Genomic DNA, 22923 nt, shown 5'->3' on the forward strand with positions numbered 1-22923 from the left:
ACAACGAAATCAGCGCATGTGCGTGCGCTCGACTGACTGCTGCATCTCAGGACCGTGAGCGATGCTAAGAAGCTTATGGAGGCCTTCATTCAGCAGTGGATTGATCATTACTGATAATAATACTGATATTCACCCCCCCACACCTCCCATGACACGGTTAGCTTCACGCGCGCCTGCGTGGACAGCAGCGCAGAGTCGCCCCCAAGCGCCCCATTGTGGTAGATTCACTCAATTATCCTTCCACTCGTTCATCCATCATTCACTCATCCATCCACCCATGCATTCATTCCCTCATTCACCCAACCATTTACTAATTTAGCCAACTTTCAATTCACTCATTACTCCACCCACCCATCCATCCATTCACTAATTGATACATCCATTTACTCACTCGTTCATCCATCCCCTCACTCATCATTCAGCCATCTAACTCATTCATCCACCCACCCACCCATCATTGAACTCATTCTTCCAATGACTTATTTATCTACCCAATCATCCATCAGTGCATCCATTCCGGGGATACGAGGGGGAGGTCATGGGCCGGCATTGGAGTGGGTGGGGTGGAGTGGGAAGAGGATGCGTCTGTGCGTGCGTGTCACTGAAACACAGTCAGTCGCACGCGGGAACACAACGAGAGTGAGAGAGAAGGGGTTGGTTGTTTAACGCTGTACTCTTGACTTAACCGGTTGTCTCGGGGTGGTTGGTGGTTGGGGTGTAGGGTGGTTGTGTGTGTGGAGCGGTGCTCGTGGCTTTGGGCGTGATAAAGGGAGGAGCACTTGGCCAAGAGGGCGTGGAGCGAGAGTGCTTTGTGCGTGTGGTCGGTGGTGCGTTGTGGGGGGAGATCACGGTCGTGCTGATAGGGGGGGGGTAGTGGTAGTGGGGGGTTCCGGTGGTGGTGGGGAGACGCTGTGGTGGTAGTTCGGTGGTAGTGGTTGTGGTGGTGTAAGAGGAGGCAGGGGGTGCGTGTGTGTGAGTGGTATACTGTGTGGGGCTGGGGTACGGTGGTAGTAGTGGTGGTGGTGCTGGTGGGGGGGTTACTTGGGGTGGAGTAGAGGGGGCGCAGTGGAGGAGGGAGGGAGTGAAAGGCAGCAGGAGGAGGAGTGTGTTCGCGCTTGCTGTCTATTCGCAACAGCACGCGGGCGGGCGTTGGTCGGGGTCACCGAGGCACAGGGTGCGTCCCGGCACAGAGGAGGAGGGTGGTGATGAGCAGGCTGTCCGCGCAGGCAGGCGAGGCAGAGCGAGGCGCCGGGATCATTCATTGTCAGCGCAACGGACTCGAGCATCAGCAGCAGCAGCAGCAGCTCCAGGAGCAGCCAGCAGCAACGTCTGCCCCTAACCCTACTCGACCTGTCCCCGTGCCCTCTGCCCCTATCAGTGCCCCGGCGAATTCAACGGTGCCCCACGAGTCGGCTGTGAACAAGGAGACCGGAGACTCGCAGCAGCAGCAGCAGCACAGGCGACCCCACGACAAGGACGAGCGAAAGGTGACGTGCACGCGCGCGCGCGCGTGTGTGTGCCTGTGTCTCTTGTGCGTGCGTTTATTGTGTGCGCGCGCGCGCGCGGGTGTGTACTCGCTAACAGCACTTGAATAGGGGGTACTCGAGAACAGCACTTGCCCCGGCAGCCTGTGTAGGCTATGCGGGTCATCTTTGTATGTGTGCGCGTGTATGTGAATATGGAAATGATGGCACAGCACAAGCGTGCATGCGTTCGCAAGTATGAGTGGAGAATAAATATGTAGTCTGTATGTCAGTCAATATGTGTGTGTGTATATTATGCACGGTGTGGCATGTTTATGTTTGCGCACGTTGTACCGTGAATTATACGCTGCGTTTCAGCTAATTTATTGACTGTATACATGTGGCCCGTGTGACATGTGACTGCAATGCACGTGCTCATATCGGTATATCAAGACTTGTAGAGACCTCTCGTAAACTCGGAGAACGAGTACAACGAACCACTGTTAATTGCCTATTCACACTGTCGCGCAATGAGAGACCGTGTTGTCGTCAATGATGCGGTATTACATAGTCACTCGCCACACCAAACACACCGCATTGATACAGGGCCGGACACACATAACACACACATGTCATGCATGTTGTCTGTGTGCTGTGATAAATGACCCAATGAAAAAAAACAATTATATACACAATGTCACAGCGTGATACAATTGATTTACAAACTCATGATATTTGTTGTGGAAAATATGGGAAACCCAGACGGACATGTATTTGTATTAGCAAACAGGGTCGGCTGATGAGTTTTTCATCACGTATTTTTTTTTGTCGGCAAATGCTGCCAGTTAATATTGGTCTGAAAAGCCGCATGGGTCTCACGACTAAGACGTAATACGTTTATGAGCGGACCGGGAAACTGATGCGCTTTCTTTTTTTTTACTGAACTTCAATGCAGCGTCTTCAAGACCTTGCGATTGGTCTGCACTATCGCCGTCGACACGCTCGGATTTACATTGGGAGGCTGAAAGAGTGAACAACGTGAATTAGAGAACACGTAACGCGGCTGTAGTGGCATAATATTGACCGTTGAGAAAAGTGAGTGGGGTTTGGGCGGGATGCGTCGATGGATGATGATGGTGATGGCTGGCGGTGATCGAGACTCCTCGCATCCGAGTGGGGGCCAAGGAAGGGTAAGGGAAGAGAGAGTGCCGGAGGAGGGGACGTTCACTATCTTTCGCGGAGATGGGAGCGATAAAAGGATCTCGCGTGCGGATGGATGCTGGGTATATTGTTGTTGTTATCGCAGCGTCGTGAGGTATGGTGACGGCTCAGTGGGAGGGGGGGGGGGTCCTCGTCCAGCAGTGGATGGAACATGCAAACTGTGATGATGAGACGCATAGAGAAGGGCGTTTCGACGAAATCCTAAAGTTGAAAGCGGGGGGAGGCCGTAGCACGCAGAGCACAATGCCACACGCTCTATGATTTACTTCTGAGAGTATTTAATCCAGCAGTCGATAGATCACGGCTGCTGCTGCTGCTGTCGAAGATGATGATGACGACGGTGATGACGACGACACGCGGTGATGCTCAGACTCATCGGGAGGGGGACGTCACCCTTTTTTTTAATATGGAATATTTAGAGTTATAATAATTGGACGGAAGTGGCAAGCCTTGTTGCTGCGTCAGTTCAGCCAGCCAAGCCGCTCATCGCAAACGCAGCTCGCACGCGGGACCACGCCGTGTATTTACTTTACTTCCAAAAGCACCACCGCAGACTATTAAGTAAGCAAGCAAGAACATTTGTTTTTGCGCACTCTTATGAGTCAAGTCCATCACTTGACTCATGAAGTCGGCTCTCTGAAAGAACAGCAACCGTTTTTGAGTCTGTTGCAGAACTGGCTCTGGCTCAGGCTCAGGGATGGATCCTGCACGTGAGTTGGTCGCGGTGTTCCAGGTCTTTGGGGCCGGAGACCCCCCTCCCGACGATGCGCGCGAGGTTCACACGCGGCGGGCACAGCAGGAGGTCACCTCGAGCCGCGCCGCTCGGAGTCGGAGCCGATTTGGGTCCCTTTCACGGCAAGGCCAACAAGAGCGGCTTTTTCAATTCAATTATTAACTCTGCACACCCGAATGCATGCAATAACGCAATAAAGAGCGGTACTTACATCAGCTCAAGAATGAGCGATTTGTAAAACAAAAAAAAACGGTGAGATATTTCAATATTTAATATTCAAATTTGTAAAAAAAAATCAACTCATCCTTAAGCCCCGTGGACAGGTAAATGAACAGGTTGTACTCTGTGTGAAATTACCATCCCTTGTGGGATTTGAGATGTGCAATGCTTGGAATTACATCGAGACGAAACAAAAGGGAGCTAGCGGGCTCGATACCACATGTAAGTTAGAGACATCGTATTGACTGCTAAGAACAGATGTAACGTGGGTTTGGACATGCAGGCCGCGTTGCTAAATCTGAATGATGGCCGGTGGTCGAGGCCTAACCGGGCAGTGGCAGCAGCCAAATGAAAGGACGCATCTGAGAGCTCATCCGTGGCGGAGATGGAATGATTACGTGAACTAGTGTGCAGCAACTTGAAGGAATTGTCGCATCTCAAGACCACGGGAGATTATGATGGCTTTGAGATTTCTCGCCTGTTTAAACCAAAACAAACTTGAGAGGACTTCATCCAGCAGTGGATAGATTATGCCTGATGATGACATGATACATGATACGATGGGTATAGTATATCACAATTGGGGTCCCCCGTTTGTATAAAAAATTCCCACGCTTCATACGGTAGATGCATTCCAAAAATGGGCCCCCAAAGCGAAACCGCACGAGACAGCTGCTTGCCGAGTCGCGCACACAGTACACGCGCATTACACACGCAGTACACGCGGTACACACGCAGTACACACAGTACACACGCAGTACACACAGTACACACGTAGTACACACGCAGTACACACAGTACACACGCAGTACACACAGTGCACACGCAGTACACATGCAGTACACACAGTACACAAACGGTGTTGTCCACGCCCGACCTCATAGCCTGCATATGAGTGAATTTATGCCGCATATCGCGTATTTTGGGTAGAAATAGGTGAGGAGCATATAAACGAAACCGGACAAACCAAAGCCACATAAAGCGAAGGAGACCTGTACAGTAGTTGGTTCTAGAGGCTCTGCAGAAATTGTACTGTAGCTTCTGACCTTGCAGTTCTCATTAGCCTACATGTGTCAGTGTATTGCACGCTACGCATTTATGTAAAGTACTGTATCTGAAACACACACAGTTAGCAATTACTGTGAAAACGCAGAGGTCCTCCCGGATAGCATGTATTCATAGCATTAACAAAAAATATTAATTTAGCATCGAGGTCGTTTAAGTTCATTATGTTGAAGACTCTCCGTGATACGTGAAGAGCCCCTTTTCAATAAAAGCTGGATGAGGGCCTCCCCACAACCGTGCGGGTCATCGGGGTTATTTGACCATACTTCATTCGTACAGGTTTGTGAAGACAAGGAGCATAGAGCATACAGTACAACATTGACTTTTTCTGCACCGTTCCCTGCTGCCTAGAGTGTCGCCCTAATGAACGCCCCGTAATCCTTAAACTATTTAAACTAAAACTAAACTATTTTTTTTAATTTTACCACTGAGCTATATAGCTCTTTATCAGACTCGACCTGGCCACAAATGATAGCTCAATTTATAGCGGCCAAATACTCTGAACGCATGTTTCTAAATGTGGAGGTAAAAACCAGAGGATTCGGAGAAAATTCCACGCGACCACGGTGAGAACATGCAAACTCCAAATGTACAGGCGTCAGGGTCCGGATCGAACCCTCGACCTCCTGTATACCAGTTAACATCTCATCACCGTGGCGCCTGTAATCCATGGCTGTTGCTCATCCAAGCACTGTCCAGGCTCGGCGCTGCTTACTTCACCATATTGTGTGTGCTGCAAAAGCCATCCGACTCAAGTGTTTCAGAGTTACCCATTCGATGGCCCACTGATACAAATTACATGTAATGTAAATGTTTTGTTAGGCAATCAATGCTCAATTATCTTATCAGCCAACCTTGGCATGAGGAATTTGAAAACCGGTGCTAAGCCATGTCTCTCGCTTGCCTACTTACCTCTCAGTAGACACATTTCAAACAGGCTTTTGACTCTTACTTGCGAAGGCAATATTAAAATTTGAATTTATTTCATAAAACCAATAAGAGGCAATGCATACGGAATGAGAAAACGATTAGAATGTATACAAATAATCTAAATAAATTAACAACTTAAAATAGTTTAACGCCAAAATATTTAATAATTTTATTAAGCTTTATAAAATTAAGCACGTTTTGGAAACTTTCCTCAGCTGGCCCTCCCTGTGAGTCCATCACTAAGTTACTACCCTGACACATTCATCGGCAGAAATACCAAACTGAAATAAGACCGTTATCCTGCGATTCCACACTTTTTCTCTTTGCGCCCCCAATTATATTCCAGTTGTGCTTTCAGCCTTAGGAGATTCAAATATAAATCCTTTGGATCTCCCATAGTGAACAGTGCACTGCCTTGTCTTAGAGAGCAGGCCATGTAAAATTACTTACTTTAAACTATATCTTATTTAGACTGTCATATATAAGCATTGGCCTATTGGATTTTGAGACCGAAATGATTTGGCAAGCGAGCAAACTCTGGACCGATTTTGACCCTCTGGGTGTTGGCCAGCAGTCAAGCTAGGTAAACAAATATTGTTGGGTTACCCGATGTTATTGGTAAGAGCTCTGCATGTCAGGTGGCATACATTCTGTATGTCTTGCCAGCAGTGTTCATTTCGTTGCAAGGTAATATTGTGTTTGTAATCAACCTGAAATGAATATTTCATAATTATAGGTGTATTTTGTGTGCAATCATTGCTCACCACAATGAACCCATTTACTTACTCACTCGACTTGAGAACCTAGTTTAACCAGTGGTGGCTGAAACACATAGTTCCATCCCAGGCTCTTGGCTGTGTTGTTTCAGGTCTATGCCACTGGTTTTGCTGGAGTCTACTCACCCACGTGATCTCTCTGTTGGCCATGTCTCAACGGTCAATTTGCTGTGTGTGCTTTCTCGTCCTCTTGCTGCTGTAAGTACCCACTGCTTGCATTCTGTGAAGCAAGTAGAGATGTTGAGTTCTCACCTGGTTAAACAAAATGTGCTTGAAACCTGAAATAGAGATCACAAGGGTTTGAATTAACATTTTGTACACTCCATACAGAATTTTTATGCATTTCTTGGCCGTTTTAGGGCTCGATTTGTATGATTATTACATTATGGTGACCCATATCACCCTTGTAAAAGAGAAATGTATCATTTGTCTTTCCAGGCATATATTGATTTGGGTTAAATTAAGGATACTAACACTACAATATTTTAAAACTATACACGTTTTTTTTGTGGCAGGGTGGGGGGAGTAATTATAATACAAAGAGAGACAGAGAGATAATTTAATATGAATTCATATAATTCTATATAGCTCTACCTCATCATATCTCAGGTGACTTAAACAATATGCATTTTTTTCATTGATACATCGTAAGAAACCTCTGTGGAACTTATGCCAGCTGTTAGAGTCTGTATCCCATTTAGCATTGCATTTGATTTACATTAACTCCTGGAGCTGGTGCATTGCTAAAAAAAACCGGGCAGGTCTTAAATAAATAAATAGGGTCTTCGAAAATAAAAGCCGAAGCTTGAATTTTACTTCCACAGTACCAACAACAAACAGTTTTTTTTTACCAGATCCGTGGAAATGTCCTCATTTATCATCCGGTCGTCCTTTGCTTTTGCGACGTAGTGGAATAAAGTTACAGCGCGCGCCATTTCGGTTCATACAGCACACCCCTGGAATCAACACAAGGCGTCGGATCCTCTCTGCAGGGTGGCACTGGACCCGGCTTTACTACAGATTTTTGGGGCACCAGTGAAGAATACCAGCTGATTTTGCACAGCACATCACTCGGAGACCTTCATCATTCAAGGGCCCCTTCCGATTCCCCTCCCCGTGGCTGCTTGTTTTTTCAGGCCCTGGGGATTGCCCTCGGTGGCACATTGCTTTGTAACGCTCTGTCAACCGCATGTTACCTTGCACCAAGATCGGGTGGCAATTCTTCGCACCGTTTAATGTTGATCAGATTGATCGTCGGATTCCTTAAGACATATTTCTGGCCGCACGTTATTCTGGATGATGGTCGGCGGATGGGGCTGGTGTTGGGTTGGCAGTCAAAGGAGAGGATTTGTCCAAAAGGATGACACCGCGGGAGACGGAGCGATGAGCTCAGCATATGTGCAGGAGAGTCATTGATGGCAGCAGCCTCGGACTGTGAGGGATAGTGACAGCGTGGGGTCGCCTTCATCCAGCAGTGGATAGACAATGGCTGATGACGATGATGCTGACGACAGTACTATGCTGCAATATCTATGCTCCCAGCCTCCATCAGCCTGCACTGGCCCGCGTGGTAAAGTTAGGTTAAATATCTCCCATGGTGCACACAGCGTTACTGCGCCCTTATCCAGTGGTGGATTGACAAAAGGGCTGTACGTGTACATCTTCATGCTGTAGCCCACTGTATGTGTCCTCTGATTATATGTGTGTGTGGGTGATGGGACCGAGAGAGCATGATTTGCCATTAAGCTGCCTCGCGCCCCACCAGAACAAGTGTTCTTGACGCTGCCCTGCTGCCCTGCCTTCCATTTCGTCTGGACGTGCCATTGATAGCGATTGATTTGTTAAATCGAGAGCAAGTCAAAGATGCCCTCTTTGCCGCAACCACTGGCCATCCTTCACGAGACGCCAATTCTGCAAGGGCGTCTGATTATGCACGTGTGTGGACAGGGCCTATTGAGGGAAATTTGGGGCCTCACAAAGTAATGCTGGCTGGGGGACCCCCCCCCCCCATCCCTTTCCATGTTTAAAATAAATGCTTGGAATTTTTGAGGGTGCTTCCTGAGCTTGTAGCCCTGGTCTAGTTGTGCCCCTCCCCGTTTCCCGTTCATGGGAGACTTTGGTGTAAATTCCATTCGCTTTTGTGTACTCGTAAATAACAATAACATCTGCATTTATATTGCACTCATGATGGAACAAAACGTCTCAGAGCTGTGCAGCACAAGGTGAACAAAGCACCAGCAAGCAAATGGACATTAATATATCTGCCATGTTGGGGAAAGAGTTGCTATTGGTTGTTCCAATCCAGTAATTTGCGAATAATTGTCCTAATTTGGCCCATGACGCCAGTTCACGTTGCCTTTTATCTTTTAAAATAACACCACGGTAATCTTTAACATCCATCGTGAAGCGGACGATACTTACATACACCCGCGGTTACTAACCGGGGCACGCCGGCGGTTCGAACCTCAAACTTCTGCAACGAGCAGCAAATGCACTACCCATGAAGCATCACTGCCCTATACTATAATGCCGGATTACAAATGCCGTCTATCTAATACCATACTTGTCGACATTTAAGAGTTGTAATACAAGGGGGTAATTTGCTGTTCCTGCACAAATATATGGCACCATGGTACTGAGATGTTAACTACTTCGTCTGGTATACAGGAGGTTGTGGGTCCGATCCCGACCCTGACGCTTGTATATTTGGAGTTTGCGTGTGCTCCCCGTGGTCGCGTGGAATTGTCTCCGAATCCTCTGGTTTTTACCTCCACATTTAGAAACATGTGATGAGAGTATTTGACTGCTATACATTTCCACGTGGTAAGCCACTTCGTTGAATTATCATTTGTGGCCAGCTTGCTTCTGAAAAGGAGCTATATAGATCAGTGGGCCTTACATGGTAAAATACAAAATAGTTTAAATAGTGTTTAATATAACAATTGCACGAGGCATTGTTTCCTGGCAACCGTGTCAGGGAACCTTGTCAATAGAACTTCAACCACGATGCACGACTTAAGGATAGGGTCCAAAATAAGAACACACGGCAGATAATGTTGCCCGAAATATTGATGGAACGTAAAACTATCCTTTTCAATGCTGTTGTCTGGACGGGGGGGGAGGTGTCTATAAAAATATCGACCTTAAAATCCTTATTTCTTATTCTCAAACTGTCATGTGAAATGTTATGTTCGTTTCGTGAGCCTTGTATCCATACGACTTTAACGCCACCGTCAATGGCTGTATATTCTAAAGAAAAGTAGGTGAAGACAAACACTGCTTTCACATAGGAAGGCACCTGTCCAGTTTTCATAACCTCTGGCTCTTTGAAATGAATATATTATGAGGTGTATTGTCTTTCAGTGGGTGAAGCAGTGGTACAATGGTTGGCGTACCGCACTTCACCAACCATCCCACCCCCCCTTCATAAACCCACACTGACCAGTGTGGCGAGGCTTGGTCAAGAAAACCCCATGACTGACACGTTGAGGGTTAGTAGTGGATTAACAAAGAGCTGGACAGAGTATTTCAATGAAGGAGTGATGGCACAGTGGGTATCGCAGTACGCCCAGCAAACCCGAATAGTTCGATTATCGGCTGCGTTGATCGTGGGGGTTGTTTGACCATTCTTCACTTCAAGTGTGGGTGAATGAGGGGGGTCTGGGACTGGTTTAGATATTAATTCTAGATTTGAAGCTTTCGTGACTGCAATGATTCATACTCTTAGTTCTTTCGGTAAAGTCACGTAGGTAAAACATGAAATTAAAATTAATATTGTTTTATTTTTATTAATTTTAATTTCATTTTTTACCTACGTGACTTTACCGAAAGAACTAAGAGTATGGTTTAGATATCGCGACCGAGAGCTGTGGCCAGGAATCGAACCCAGGTTGCTGGGTTCACAGCACTGTGCCACTGCCCGTTGCTTCCATAACGCAGCAGCGGCACAGATTGTGCACAGTATCAGTGTATCAGATAATCTTACGTCTCGAAGTATTGATGAGTTGGAGTCTGATGACGAAGTCTTTGAGTAATGTGGCATGCATAAGACTTGGTCCGGAAATTTGTCTTTATAATATATTGCCAAAAAGCAATGAAATTGTAATTGCACATTTTCATATTCAATTAATATTTCATACAGGCACAGTTGACTGAATGTGAGTGCTGTTATCTTATACACATTTTTTTGTAGATTGAAATCAATGCCGTTTTATTAATAGCACTTGTAATTCATTGTTAATTTTCATCATTACAGCTGTAATGCAGCAGTACTGCGGGTCGATTGAAATTGCAGCAGGGCTGGTAATATGTGCCACATTGTACATTACTGACGCGGTGTTTAAAGTATGTTTATCTCATTATCATCAAAGTGTATGATAGTTTTCACATTATGTTATTTGACGATGGATAGTTAACAGATAATGCTAGCTGAGGAATATAATCAACAATCCAGATTATCTACAACTTTGCAGCGGATAATCGTTTGTCTCGGCGTAGGATGACGCACATTTGTAAAATGATCCCACATATTTTTTCTCACATATTGAGAATACGTTGAATCTGCTTGATAATTATTAAATCAAGTGGGTTCGATTAGCGTAAACAGATAAACCAATTGGGCCCATAATTGGATTGTAAATAATCAGAATGCTGGCGCATATATCCTGACTTATCTTACGGACCCATTAATAATTTTAAAAATACATAACTCTTTACGTTCGTAAATAACTTCCTTATTGACAGTTTTTAATAATTGTGTGGCTTTGGAATACAGCCCACCTTTGAGTTGCACCGTGTACTGCTGAAATGCTATCACCGCCATAAACACATTTGCTAAGTGCAACCACATTTCCGAAAGTATTTCACTAAGTGGTCTTCAGTCACATATGTCTATTATAAAGCTCATAATTGGATCTACTTTTGCCATCTGACTCCCTTATTTCAGCCGAATAAAGGTCCTTTGAATGACATAAACGTTCTCCGATATTTTTCTGCCACTAAAATCTCTGATCTAAAACTACTGACAGCCAGAGAATGAAAGGGAATTAGTAAATGGATTAACAAAGTTGCTTTTGTTATTACGTTTTTGTCTGTCGCATACATCAAGTGCTACTGCTGTTTGGTTCATATGCGGTTCACACCTTTGTGCCGATTCAGGAACTGCTGTTGAAAGTAGAAGAGTTTTGCCAACTTAAAAAAAAAAACTTTCCCAATAACACAAACCCCAATTTTTGTAATAATTCATTTTTCCTTTTATTTCAGTTTAGTTTAACCGACTTCACAATATCGGGTGGGGAAACCGCAGACCTGACTCCAAATGTTGTGGTCGTATTTCTTCAGCAGAAAGGGACTTTTATTTCACGCAACATATCATCTTCACTTTCAACATATATGTATTATATCAGAATTCTAACTTTTATTAAACTCATTTGTCATATTTGCTTTGGGGTCACCTCTATGGTTTGTCCCCGAAAATGATGATCTTCGTCAGATACGGAGGTTCGTCCCTGAATTTCATTTATAAAGTTTGTGTAATCATAACTGCCAACAACAACAATCATTTATCCACTGCTGGATGATGCCCTTCTCAGGCCGTCGCTATCCCTCATGGTCACGTGATGCAACAGTCCATCGAGCTCCTGCACCGGAGTTTATTTAATCGCTCCATCTTCTCCGTGGACGTCCTCTCAGACATTCATCCCTTGTCGCGACCCGTTGTCATCCAAGCCCGCGTAGGGTTGTTTTTTTGTTAATTAATGCTCCATTTTAATCTGCTGCTACGGAGGGGGCAATAGACTGACATTGTTATAATTATGGAATGTTACCCCGTCGTGAGCTTCTTTTTTGTGTTCGGATAATTTCATCCGCGGGTGACCCCCGTTTAAATTTACTCCCCGATACACTGCGTTTGAAACAGAGGCCTTTTGTTTTTTCATCTGTTTGATACATTGTGCCTTTCATCTGCATTTTGATAGATGTGGTGTTTAAATAGAACTACATCTGTGATCGTGCTGTGGCGAGACCCGTAAAATGTGGCTGAATGTGTGATGTTTTCTACAAGTTTTCATATTTGTTTGTTATTAGACGCCGTGTTGTTATAACTTTGATGTTTCTATAATGCATGTGCAGGAAGCAGATTTGGTTTGATTGTCCATAACATTGTACCGTGTATGGTACTGTGTATGTTACTGCAATTGTACTATGTATGTTACTGTGTATGTTACTGCCCATAACACTGTACCGAGTATTACTGGCGAAAATTGTTTGTTTTACGTGTATATATGTGTGTATATATATGTGTGTATATATGTGTGTATATATATGTGTGTGTTTCATAATTGATATTTGGGTCAGATTACACAAGTAAAATGCGTGTTGTAAACCCTCCTGCACCCAACATGGCCGATTACTAAAGTTGTCACGTGAGCAAACGTGCCAGTGTTTTGTACAGCTTCAGCACATCGTTGTGTTGGAGAGCAAGTGTCGACATTTAACAATAGTTATTATGATTCAATTATGAATAAGGATTTTTCGTTAAAGCTTGTTAAATATGTATGTGCTATTAGTGACATTAGTGGTAAGTGGTATCAGAACTCATCCAGGCCCTCCCCTAAGTCGTCTCAGCCTTACATTATCCCCTGGTGCAGTGTGTCAACATCAGCAGAATGGAGACAAAGGTAGCCGATCATGGTATTAGCCACATCACCTGCTCTTGTGCCATTTCAACGTGAATATGTGTTGGCTAATCGCAGTTGGCTGTGTGGCTTTCCAGTGGATGTGTGTGTGTGTGTGCTTGACTACATGTAGCCCCACTATGTTGACCATGCTCTGTGTTGTGGCAAGTCCTTGTGTACTTATACAGGGCATATCAGCAAGCAGAGTGTGTGCTGTGGAGGAAAACAGCAAGAGACTGTAGAGAGAGCACAGACTGATTTCCGCGGCAGCACACTGATGACCTCTTGATCTCCGCTGATGGAGTTGAGTGTGAGGTATGGCGCTTTGTGCATCGCAGATGTGTAGAGCTTGCCTCTTCTGAAAAATTCTCAGCAACGTTACGTAAAGGGACGACGGCAATTGCTTCGGCTTACACCTTCGACGTTGAACATCATGTGGCACTGAAACTCGCATAAATCCGGACAGAAGGCTTCTGTGATACAGGACAGCAAAATATACAAAGAACTTGAGACTTTGGGTAGCAGCCTTCATTGACCATGTCCCGTGAACGGATTGTTTGACGGCTGCAATTGTATAGTCATGTTTGAGTCCTCCGTTACAACCCCCGCACTTCAATATCATCACAGCGTGCATCTGACGGGCAATGGCACAGTTTCCTTTGTGTGAAGCTGTTTCCGTGCATGCACGGGTGTGTGATTTCATGATGCAAAAGCATCGATCGGCCCAGTTTTTGTTTCCCTCTTCACAGCGTAGCAACTATCAAACCAGTCTCGTACGTGGAGGCACGCACTCCCTCACACTCGCGTGTGAATAGGTGTTGGGGGTGTTCGAGGCTTGGAGCAATAGGCCACAGAATTGTAAATGCATAAGTTGTGCTATTAAAAGCCATAACTGCGAGGTGTAACGTGGGCTCGGAGTGAGTTGTGTGATGACTCACTGAATCGGGTGCGTCCGCTCAGTTAGCCGAAATGTAGCATGGCCATGTGATGAGTAAAATCAGAAATCATTGATTCGTACATGCCCGATTTGATGCACGTATTGTGAGTATAAGAATCGATTTCAATTGATGAGTTGGTGTGCATCAGTAGATGCTAACTCACAGTGTGGGCTTCTCTGACTGGGGACAGCATGCCAGTTGCTGTTTTGTTGCAGCTTTGTACTCCAAAGCAATCCATCTCTATTCCCGAAAATCTGTTTTGTTCACTTTAAACTCTCAAGGTGAGAAAACGTGTCTCCCCAAATACTTTGAAGTGGCAAAATACTATGTTAGATATGTAAAACCGAAGTAAGAACATTTTGCAAAAATTCCGGAAAAAAATATTGAAAGCGTTCCATGGTAAAAAAATAATAACATGTATTGTTTCCTAGATTCTATTTATATTTTTTTATTTTGTCAGTCAACTGCCTCCATTGTAAAAAGTACAACCTGCTGATTGGTGACTGACCTTGCTGCTAATGGTGACACATTTTAATTGAAAAACAACACGTTTGGCAATCACACAGCCTTAAAGTGAACATTTATAACAAGTGATGTTTCGGGCGATGCCCCTTCTTAATGGAAGATAAATAATTTGTTTACATTTTAATTGGCTAACATTGGTCACATGATCTCTGCTTTACAGCAATATTGAATTCAAATTGACAACAATTTGAAGCGACAATCAGCCTGTGGGTGGCTCGGGTGAAGCAAGTGCACTCAACTCTCGACAATCCAGGGTTATAGAGCAGAGGGCTGTCCCAGGATGAAACAAATACGGAAAATGCAAAAACACACGTCAAATAAGCGATAAAACATTAACTACGGAGAACTGGAGTAATTGGTTTACCGGTCGACATGTTCGCGATCAGCTGGGCACTTAGTCTCATAAGGGCACCACGGTAGCGAGACGTTAACTACCACACCTGGTATACAGGAGGTCGTGTATTCGATCCCGACCGTGACGCCTGTATATTTGGAGTTTGCATGTTCTCCCCGTGGTCGCGTAGATGTGTCCCTCCACATGTATAAGCATGTGTTTAGATTAATTATTTGGCTGCTATACATTTCCGCGTGACGAGCCACATCGTCGAGATATCATTTGTGATAACCAGGTCGCTTCTGAAAAGGAGCTACAGTATATAGCTCAGTGGGCCTTACCTGGTAAAATAACAAAAAATTAGATTTAAAGCGTTCGTGACTGCAGGGATTCATCTTCTTGGTTCTTTCGGTAAAGTCACGTAGAAGGGAAATAATAAAATAATTAAAATAAAACATAATAAAAAATTCTCACGACGTTTCGGCCACAACGCAAGCAGCCGTCCTCAGGTGAAGAACAGGTCTGTCGAGAAGACAGAGTCTGAATGAAACACCCCAGGCTCTGTCTTCTCGACAGACATGTTCTCCACCTGAGGACGGCTGCTTGCGTTGTGGCCGAAACGTCGTGAGAATTATTTTATTATGTTTCATTTTTATTCTTTTATTATTTCCATTCTACGTGACTTTACCGAAAGAACCAAGAAGATGAATCCCTGCAGTCACGAAAGCTTTAAATCCAAAGTGGTGCAAGTATTAGTGGTGTGAGGTGGCACCACAGTCGGTGGGGGGGGTGGGTGAGTGGGTGGGGGAGGGATATGAAGGGATACTGCTTCTCCATTTCACAGATTGAGGGGACAAAGCAATCGACGCTCATCCTCACAGTAAAATTCCATTGGACTTGATTTTAACTGCAGAAGTGCGCATTATTAACACATACTAAAATAGTATCATATGTGGGTACATTGCAAAAGCGTTACGGATTACTTACATTACAAATAGCAACCATCAAGCAGGGATTCAACCCCGTGTCCCCGAGGTGCACTGAATGAGAAGTGTCTTAATTGACGAATTTTACAATTTCCTTTTGTTAGTTTTCATTATATCATCTCCCAACTGACGATAAACTGAATGACATTTTTATCCACTTAAATCACCTGGGTGTAGACCCAATAACAGTCTACTTTTCGGCACAATGGGATTTTGTTGGTCTTTCTTTAGTTTGTATTTTGAAAGGCAATCCGCACGTCATTATAACTCTACAATTGAGCCTGGTAGTCTGCCACGCGTTGCCCGACCAGCTCATTCCTGCGTCGGGTCTTCGACTTTAGTTTGTATTTTGAAAGGCAATCTGCACGTCATTATAACTCTACAATTGAGCCTGGTAGTCTGCCACGCGTTGCCCGACCAGCTCATTCCTGCGTCGGGTCTTCGACTTTAGTTTGTATTTTGAAAGGCAATCTGCACGTCATTATAACTCTACAATTGAGCCTGGTAGTCTGCCACGCGTTGCCCGACCAGCTCATTCCTGCGTCGGGTCTTCTACTTTAGTTTGTATTTTGAAAGGCAATCTGCACGACATTATAACTCTACAATTGAGCCTGGTAGTCTGCCACGCGTTGCCCGACCAGCTCATTCCTGCGTCCGGTCTTCGACTTTAGTTTGTATTTTGAAAGGCAATCTGCACGACATTATAACTCTACAATTGAGCCTGGTAGTCTGCCACGTGTTGCCCGACCAGCTCATTCCTACGTCGGGTCTTCGACTAAGTTACGTTGTTCGGTACCGTCACAGGCCATCATCCAGTTTTCCCACCTCGCGGCCCAATTCACGAGTCACAGCGCCCCCATGCGGCGATTCGTTATTCCCGACAACACTTGCGGTGTTGCATCAGCCCCCCCCTCAGCCCGGACCACTTCTTCCCCGTCCCCACACTCCTCATACCACTCGCCCCCCACCCTCCCCACCTCCTGTTATTTCATTCATTAACCCTTCCATGCATTTTGTGGCGTTTCTTCTGCCAGTCAAGTCAGTACGCTTTGTTTATTAACCAGTGGCTGAAATAAACCCATTGAGAACGCATTCATTATTGGCTTCTTTTCATTCAAACGGTGAGCTCAGGAGCCAAACGTCGAGTTTGGCCAAACAGTCTCCCAGCACGTGGCGTGAAATGTCGGACATGACGCCATGCAACGCGCGCTGGCACAATAAACCCGGCAACACGTCGGAGAAGCCGCTCGGCACAACCGTAAAAACCTACGCAGTCCCATCGGTTAACCCCGTCAACCCCCGCTCCCAACTCCTCATTCCCTTTGCTTCTTCAAATTGTGTCATCGCACACGGCATGAGCTCTGCCGTCTTTTGCTGGCCATGCCTTTTTGCTCAGAGGAGCCCCCCTGACCTTTACTGCGCGTTGCAAAGCACCGCCGTGGGTTAATCAGGTTACGCTGATTTGCAATGCAATAATGATTGTTAAATGAGAGCGTGTCACGCTGTAGTTATTTTTGAACGTTTGGGCAGCTACACGTGGCATCACTGAAGGCTTAAAGCTTGCGTGGATGTATCCTGCAAAATGGACAGCATCGCTTGGTTTCCTATTGGATTTTTGTGAATAATTGGAAAATAAGCCACGTGATTGATCCCACGTTGATTGAGTGCTTTAGCTGAAAAACGAGGCTTTGTCCAATGGGTTACCCTAATTGCACATTAAGAACAATCCAATAATACTAAAATAAAGTCATGGGAAAAAACTGGGCAGATTTGAAAAATCGTGCATCGTTTTATATTGGAGAGCCATTTAAAGATTAAAGGATATTGTTGAATTATTAAAACCGTAATGAGAATGCAATTAAGTGAGACAGGAGATGTGTGTACATTTGAAGGACACGTAATAGATGGTTTGTGGCTGGTTTGATAAATTCGCATCAATCACATCTCAAAATGCCTTTTCCTGTCACTGTCTCGACAATTTTAAGTTACATTTTGCATTGAGCTGAGTTAATGATAAAAAAACACCCGAATGCCGTGGTCTGTTCAACTTCATAGTTTTCAGACAGCTTTTCTTCTTTGTGGCATTAAAAGTGTCTGTACTTCTTTGGAGAAGTTCATTAGAAGTATCAAACAGACTCCCAAGTATTGAAATGGTAACATACACTCTCCCTCATCCTCCCTCCTTTGACACGCGCGCACACACACGCTAGCACACACACACACACTAATGCGCCCTCCACTCTCACCACTCAAGGGAAGAGAGCCCTCCAGTTGTCATGGGTTTAAAGTGATTGAAAGTCAATAGCATCCTCCACTACTTAAATTCAGCCATTTGTTTGACACAAAGAAGCATTTGGATTTGAACATATCCATTAATAGACCGGCCTCGCTGTCCTTAAGGGTGTTTATCTTCCACAATAATGTTGCCATTAACATGGAGAGTAAATTTAATGAAATATCAGCTGCGTAAAAAAAAACGCAGCGCGACGTTTTACGACGAGAGAAATTGCACGCACCACCGTTTGTTCGTTAATTGAGCGTCGTTTTCGCAACGTGATATTTTCCCCCGCGCATTAATTGCGGCTGAAACAATTAGCGCTCGCACGTATTAACGAGGAGAAAAACGTCCGCGCGCCGTCAGCGGCGCGACTCGCAATTATTCTAAAGCAAGTGCCGAGGAAGACACTTTTTGATGATAAGAGTTTAAATTATAGGGGTGGGCCAGAAACACGAACATTTTCTCAACACATTGGGCGTATAACATTTTGAGCAAGCTATTGTTTGACCAGGGTTGTATTTAAATATTAAACAGGCCGGGCTGGAAAGCTACCTTTAGTGCCAACTGGTGCTTTTATCTCGAGACGCCCGTTGTGCTGCACTCGGAGTGCATTTTGCTGCAGGCTTTGCAGCAGTTGCGTCAGTCCGAGAGAAAGAGTGTCTGTGTGCTTTTTTCTCTCTCGCAAAAAACATCGCCCGCCACCGCATCGACAGCGGAGGGGCGTGGGGATATTGAGGTTCCGATTCCTACGCCAACTGGCGCAGAGGGGGTGCCGAAGTTTGATTTCATTTAAAAGTCAGTACACCCGCGTGACGAGAACGGCGAGCACGGCGATAAATGCTCATCACAGATCGCACAATACAAAAACATGTTTTAAAAAAAAAAATCAACGGAGACTGTGAGCTTGCCAACGCGTACGCCCGTGCAATGTGGGAAATCGGAGGTATTTTTGAGACTGTTTTTGTGTGCTGTTCACTGAATTATGTGGGGAGGGGAGAGAGGCCATCATTGTGAGTCCGTTTTGCATATTTTGCCTCCGTTGCCCGTGATTTTGTCTTGTGCGGTGAACAGAAGCACTTTGCCTGCCAAAAAGATTACATTGTAAGCACTATGCAGGTCCGTCCGGTTAGCGCAATTGTACGTTGGGAAAATGAAATGTAAATGCTGTAGCCGGCCACTTATCCCGAAGCTGGTGTTTCATAATGCAGTCGGAAAAATCTAAGTAGTCAAAAGTGCATCCTGCGGAATGGGGTAGTCCCACGGTTTTGGACGTACTTTTGAGACGTTTCAAAGACGTGGGTGACCATTAGCATATTCACGAAGTGGCTTTTTACTTGGGCATAATTTGCGTCATACCATGGGCACGGCGATTCAGATAGAAGACGTTTTTCTTCCTTTCTTAACAAGGGACAAATGCCCATAAATTACCGCCACGTCAGATACACTTGCACAACCTGACTTTGTAAAGCCATAGATAATAACTTTCAAAATGATGCTGCACGTGTTATTATTTTAGAGCAACCCGCACTGACGAGAGTCCCAAAAAGCACAGAGAGGCTTTCATCAAACAGTGGATTGACACAGGTCTGTAATTATTGTGTGTATTATTGGGATTATTTAGAATTTTCGACAAGTGAGGTCACCCAATTTGCAGAACTGCTTACCCAATGTTAACGTATTCATTGCCGGAAATGCAGCTAGGGTTGCCGCCGTTGAGGTACAGTGAACCGACGACACAAATCATCGGAGGAAGAATATCTCGCAGAGCTCGAAGAGGATGGTAGAACTACGTGCAAATACATTGCCTTGAAGGGTGGATTATTACGCAACTGACGAAGATCGGAAACTTTTACCGTCTTGTGAAGACTTACGGATTTCCCAGGACTGCAATCTCAACGAGAGTACTGATCCTGGGAAAAACAAGGACAGGTGGCACCGCTAACTGCGGCACCAAAAGGACTCCACCCTGGCCCATGCTCCTATGCAGGTCAACATTGGAGATCTGAAATGAAAGACCTCCACCGCGGCCATTGATTTCTCCAAAGCCTCTGTTTGTATTGACCACTCATTTGCAATTTAAAAGCTCCGGGGGCTCCGGGTTCAAGGGGCCTTGATCCTGCTGGACCGTGCGGTATCCTGTCGGGCCAGAGGCTTTGTGTGCAGCAGCGTGGCCACTGGGTGGACGGACAGACACTCGATTGTTGCCTCCACAAGCCCTCTCTGTGCCACGGTCCCTCTAATGAAGCTCGGGGCCTCATTATGCCTTGCAAGTCGAGGTAAAGGACCGGTACGAATCACTCGACTGGAAGTTGCGACATCCCTCCCTCTCTCTTTAAAATGAGCATAGGTTGTGCCCGAAAGAGTCACATTTGTGATGTTCGTTGGTGAGCGAAATCTTCACCGGATTTGGGAGGGGGGAGAAAAGGGAAGAGTCAGGTGGTCGTAATTTCTGTGTTCTCATTCGTGTTGGTACGTGTTGTGGTTCTGTTGCATTTTTGTGTAGCTCGGTCATCTAAAGAGTGTGCATTTCCTAATGTTTATTCCAGTAGTGCTGTCGCCTTGAGACGACATGTCCCATCGGAACCCTCGCAGAGCGCCGGGTCACCCAGCATTGGGCGTACTCGGCCACACTCACCCACTCCAGGGAAACGTTTCGGCTTATGGCAGTTCAATCACTACATTTTAATTACACGTAAATGGAATTTAACCAAAACGAGGTGAAAACCAACATTTAACAGGATGGATTTTTGTGTACAGTCGTTGGGCTACCAAGCTGTGATAAGTCAATAATTTACATTTGAGAACCCGGTTTATTAACCCTTTATAAACCCTTTCCCGTTTGGATGACATCATTTTTTCTTACGGTTCGATTCCGACGAGGTACACGTACGTACCAAGGCTCCCACAAAGCCATGTGGGAGGTCGTGTGGCACAGTTTGGCGCCAGCTATCAAAAAGTGTGGTTATGTCGCTACAGTTTTCTGCGGTGAGTACAGTGTCTTTAAAAACAACGGCACTATGCCTCTCGAAATAAAATTAACGCTGAACTGCTTACGCTTTCCGAAATTCAGCGATGGACGAGACTCACCCTGAAACTTGCAGTCGGTCTTGGAACAGGAAGGGTTAACAGGTGACTAAAATTTTGATTTAAAGCTTTCATGACTGCAGGGGTTCATATTCATATAAATAATAAAATTTCCCTTCTACGTGACTTTACCAAAAGAACCAAGAATATAGGTGACTAATAGACTGGTTTTAAACCCAAAATCTTCGTGCCCTCTAAGTGCTCGGACCCCTGAGCCATTTACTATTTTAACAATTTTTTATTTTACCAGGTAAGGCCCACTGAGCGATTGGTGTCTAAATTGCCATGTGTGTGATTATGTTTGTGGATAAAAGGCGCGGGTGACCAATGCATTGGAGAGAAGATGAAGGCCATTGGCCGCAAGTCATCGTCATAACAATTTACTAAAACTAGGGTAGAAAGTGTATGAGAATATATAAACTAAACAAGTTTTTATTTTATTTTTCCAGGTACGGCCCACTGAGATACACAGCTATTCTTCAGAAGCGACCTGGCTACAAATGATCGCTCAATGTAGTGGTTCATCATGTGGAAATGTATATCAACCAAATACTCTAAACGCACGTTTCTAAATGTTCGACGCGACCACGGGGAGAACATGCAAACTCCAAATATAAAGGGCGTCAGGGTAGGGATCGAACCCACGCGCTCTGGTATACCGGGCGAGGGATTTAACATCTCGCCACCGAGGCGCCCATGAAACCACCTATGTAGGTAAAAATCGAATGGAATCATATTTTCCGACTTAACGTTGGTAACTTAACGTAACTTAGTAGTTTGTGTGGACAGGGCGGTGTAAATGTTCGGTCCTGCCACCCGAACCACAGAGCAACGTCATTGAGGGGATGAATGCCAGACACATGACATGAAATGTTCAGTAGTTGCTCCGGCCAGTGATGGAAATATGGACGTTTGCTTCATCGCCCATCTTAAAAAGAAAGTCACTTTTGGGGGCCCTTCCTGCTCATGGCGCTCCGGTGCGAGTGCTTCTTGGAATCGAGCGAGGCTTCTCTCGATGCTGTTTGTGTATCGATGCAGTGGGGCTGCAACGGAATCTCCCACCTCGCAATCTCATACATTGTCGTGATTTTGCCTCGCTATTCGATTCCAAAATGATTCTCTTTGTTGAAAATCACGTTAGCTATTAAATGCAAGGTGTGTGAATACTCGAATTGCCCTAAAGAGGGCAAAGATATATATATCTTTCGATTTAAAGCTTTCGTGACTGCAGGGATTCATCTTCTTGGTTCTTTCGGTAAACTCACGTAGAAGGGAAATAATAAAATAATAAAAAATAAAACATTATAAAATAATTCTCACGACGTTTCGGCCACAACGCAAGCAGCCGTCCTCAGGTGAAGAACAGGTCTGTCGGAAAGACAGAGTCTGAATGAAACACCACCAGGCTAGAGATAGATATCTCTGCTGTAAAATGGCAAATTGCCCTATCATATATTTCCTCCTTCTCTAAAGGCAGTGTTATTGACAAGTGCGTTGAGGTTTTTGTTATAACGACTTTTGCACCTCTGCCACTGGCTGTATTCCTGGCTGGTTGGGATTCCTGGCTGGCCGGCTAGATTCTTGGCACGTGAGCAAGCGTGATTGCACGTGCGGTGACGTCACCGTGCACGCCTTTGTATGGTGACGTCACCCGCATCTCACAGCGCTGAGCCAGAGGTTCGTGCATGGTGCTGGTG

General features: G+C 45.2%; 1 protein-coding gene across 6 annotated transcripts in view; it reads left to right on the forward strand.

Annotated features, from left to right (window-relative positions):
- The first annotated feature begins 607 nt into the window (after nucleotides 1-607).
- LOC133344840 (RNA-binding motif, single-stranded-interacting protein 1-like) overlaps nucleotides 608-22923 on the forward strand; it is a 282596-nt gene continuing 260280 nt past the window's right edge. The window contains exons 1-2 of one of the 6 annotated variants that reach the window (XM_061555074.1): nucleotides 608-653; nucleotides 1379-1487. Coding sequence is in view for 4 of the 6 variants with exons in the window: in XM_061555071.1 (XP_061411055.1) it covers nucleotides 1206-1487 (282 nt within the window). In the remaining 2 variants the exon portion in view is untranslated. Of the gene's footprint in view, nucleotides 654-1087; nucleotides 1488-22923 lie in introns of those variants that run through there. The other 5 variants (XM_061555075.1, XM_061555071.1, XM_061555073.1 and 2 more) reach the window with 5 other exon arrangements.

The sequence above is a fragment of the Lethenteron reissneri genome, chromosome 20 (genome assembly GCF_015708825.2).
Source record: "Lethenteron reissneri isolate LAM-NWPU_2019-01 chromosome 20, ASM1570882v1, whole genome shotgun sequence".
Lineage (NCBI taxonomy): Eukaryota > Metazoa > Chordata > Hyperoartia > Petromyzontiformes > Petromyzontidae > Lethenteron > Lethenteron reissneri.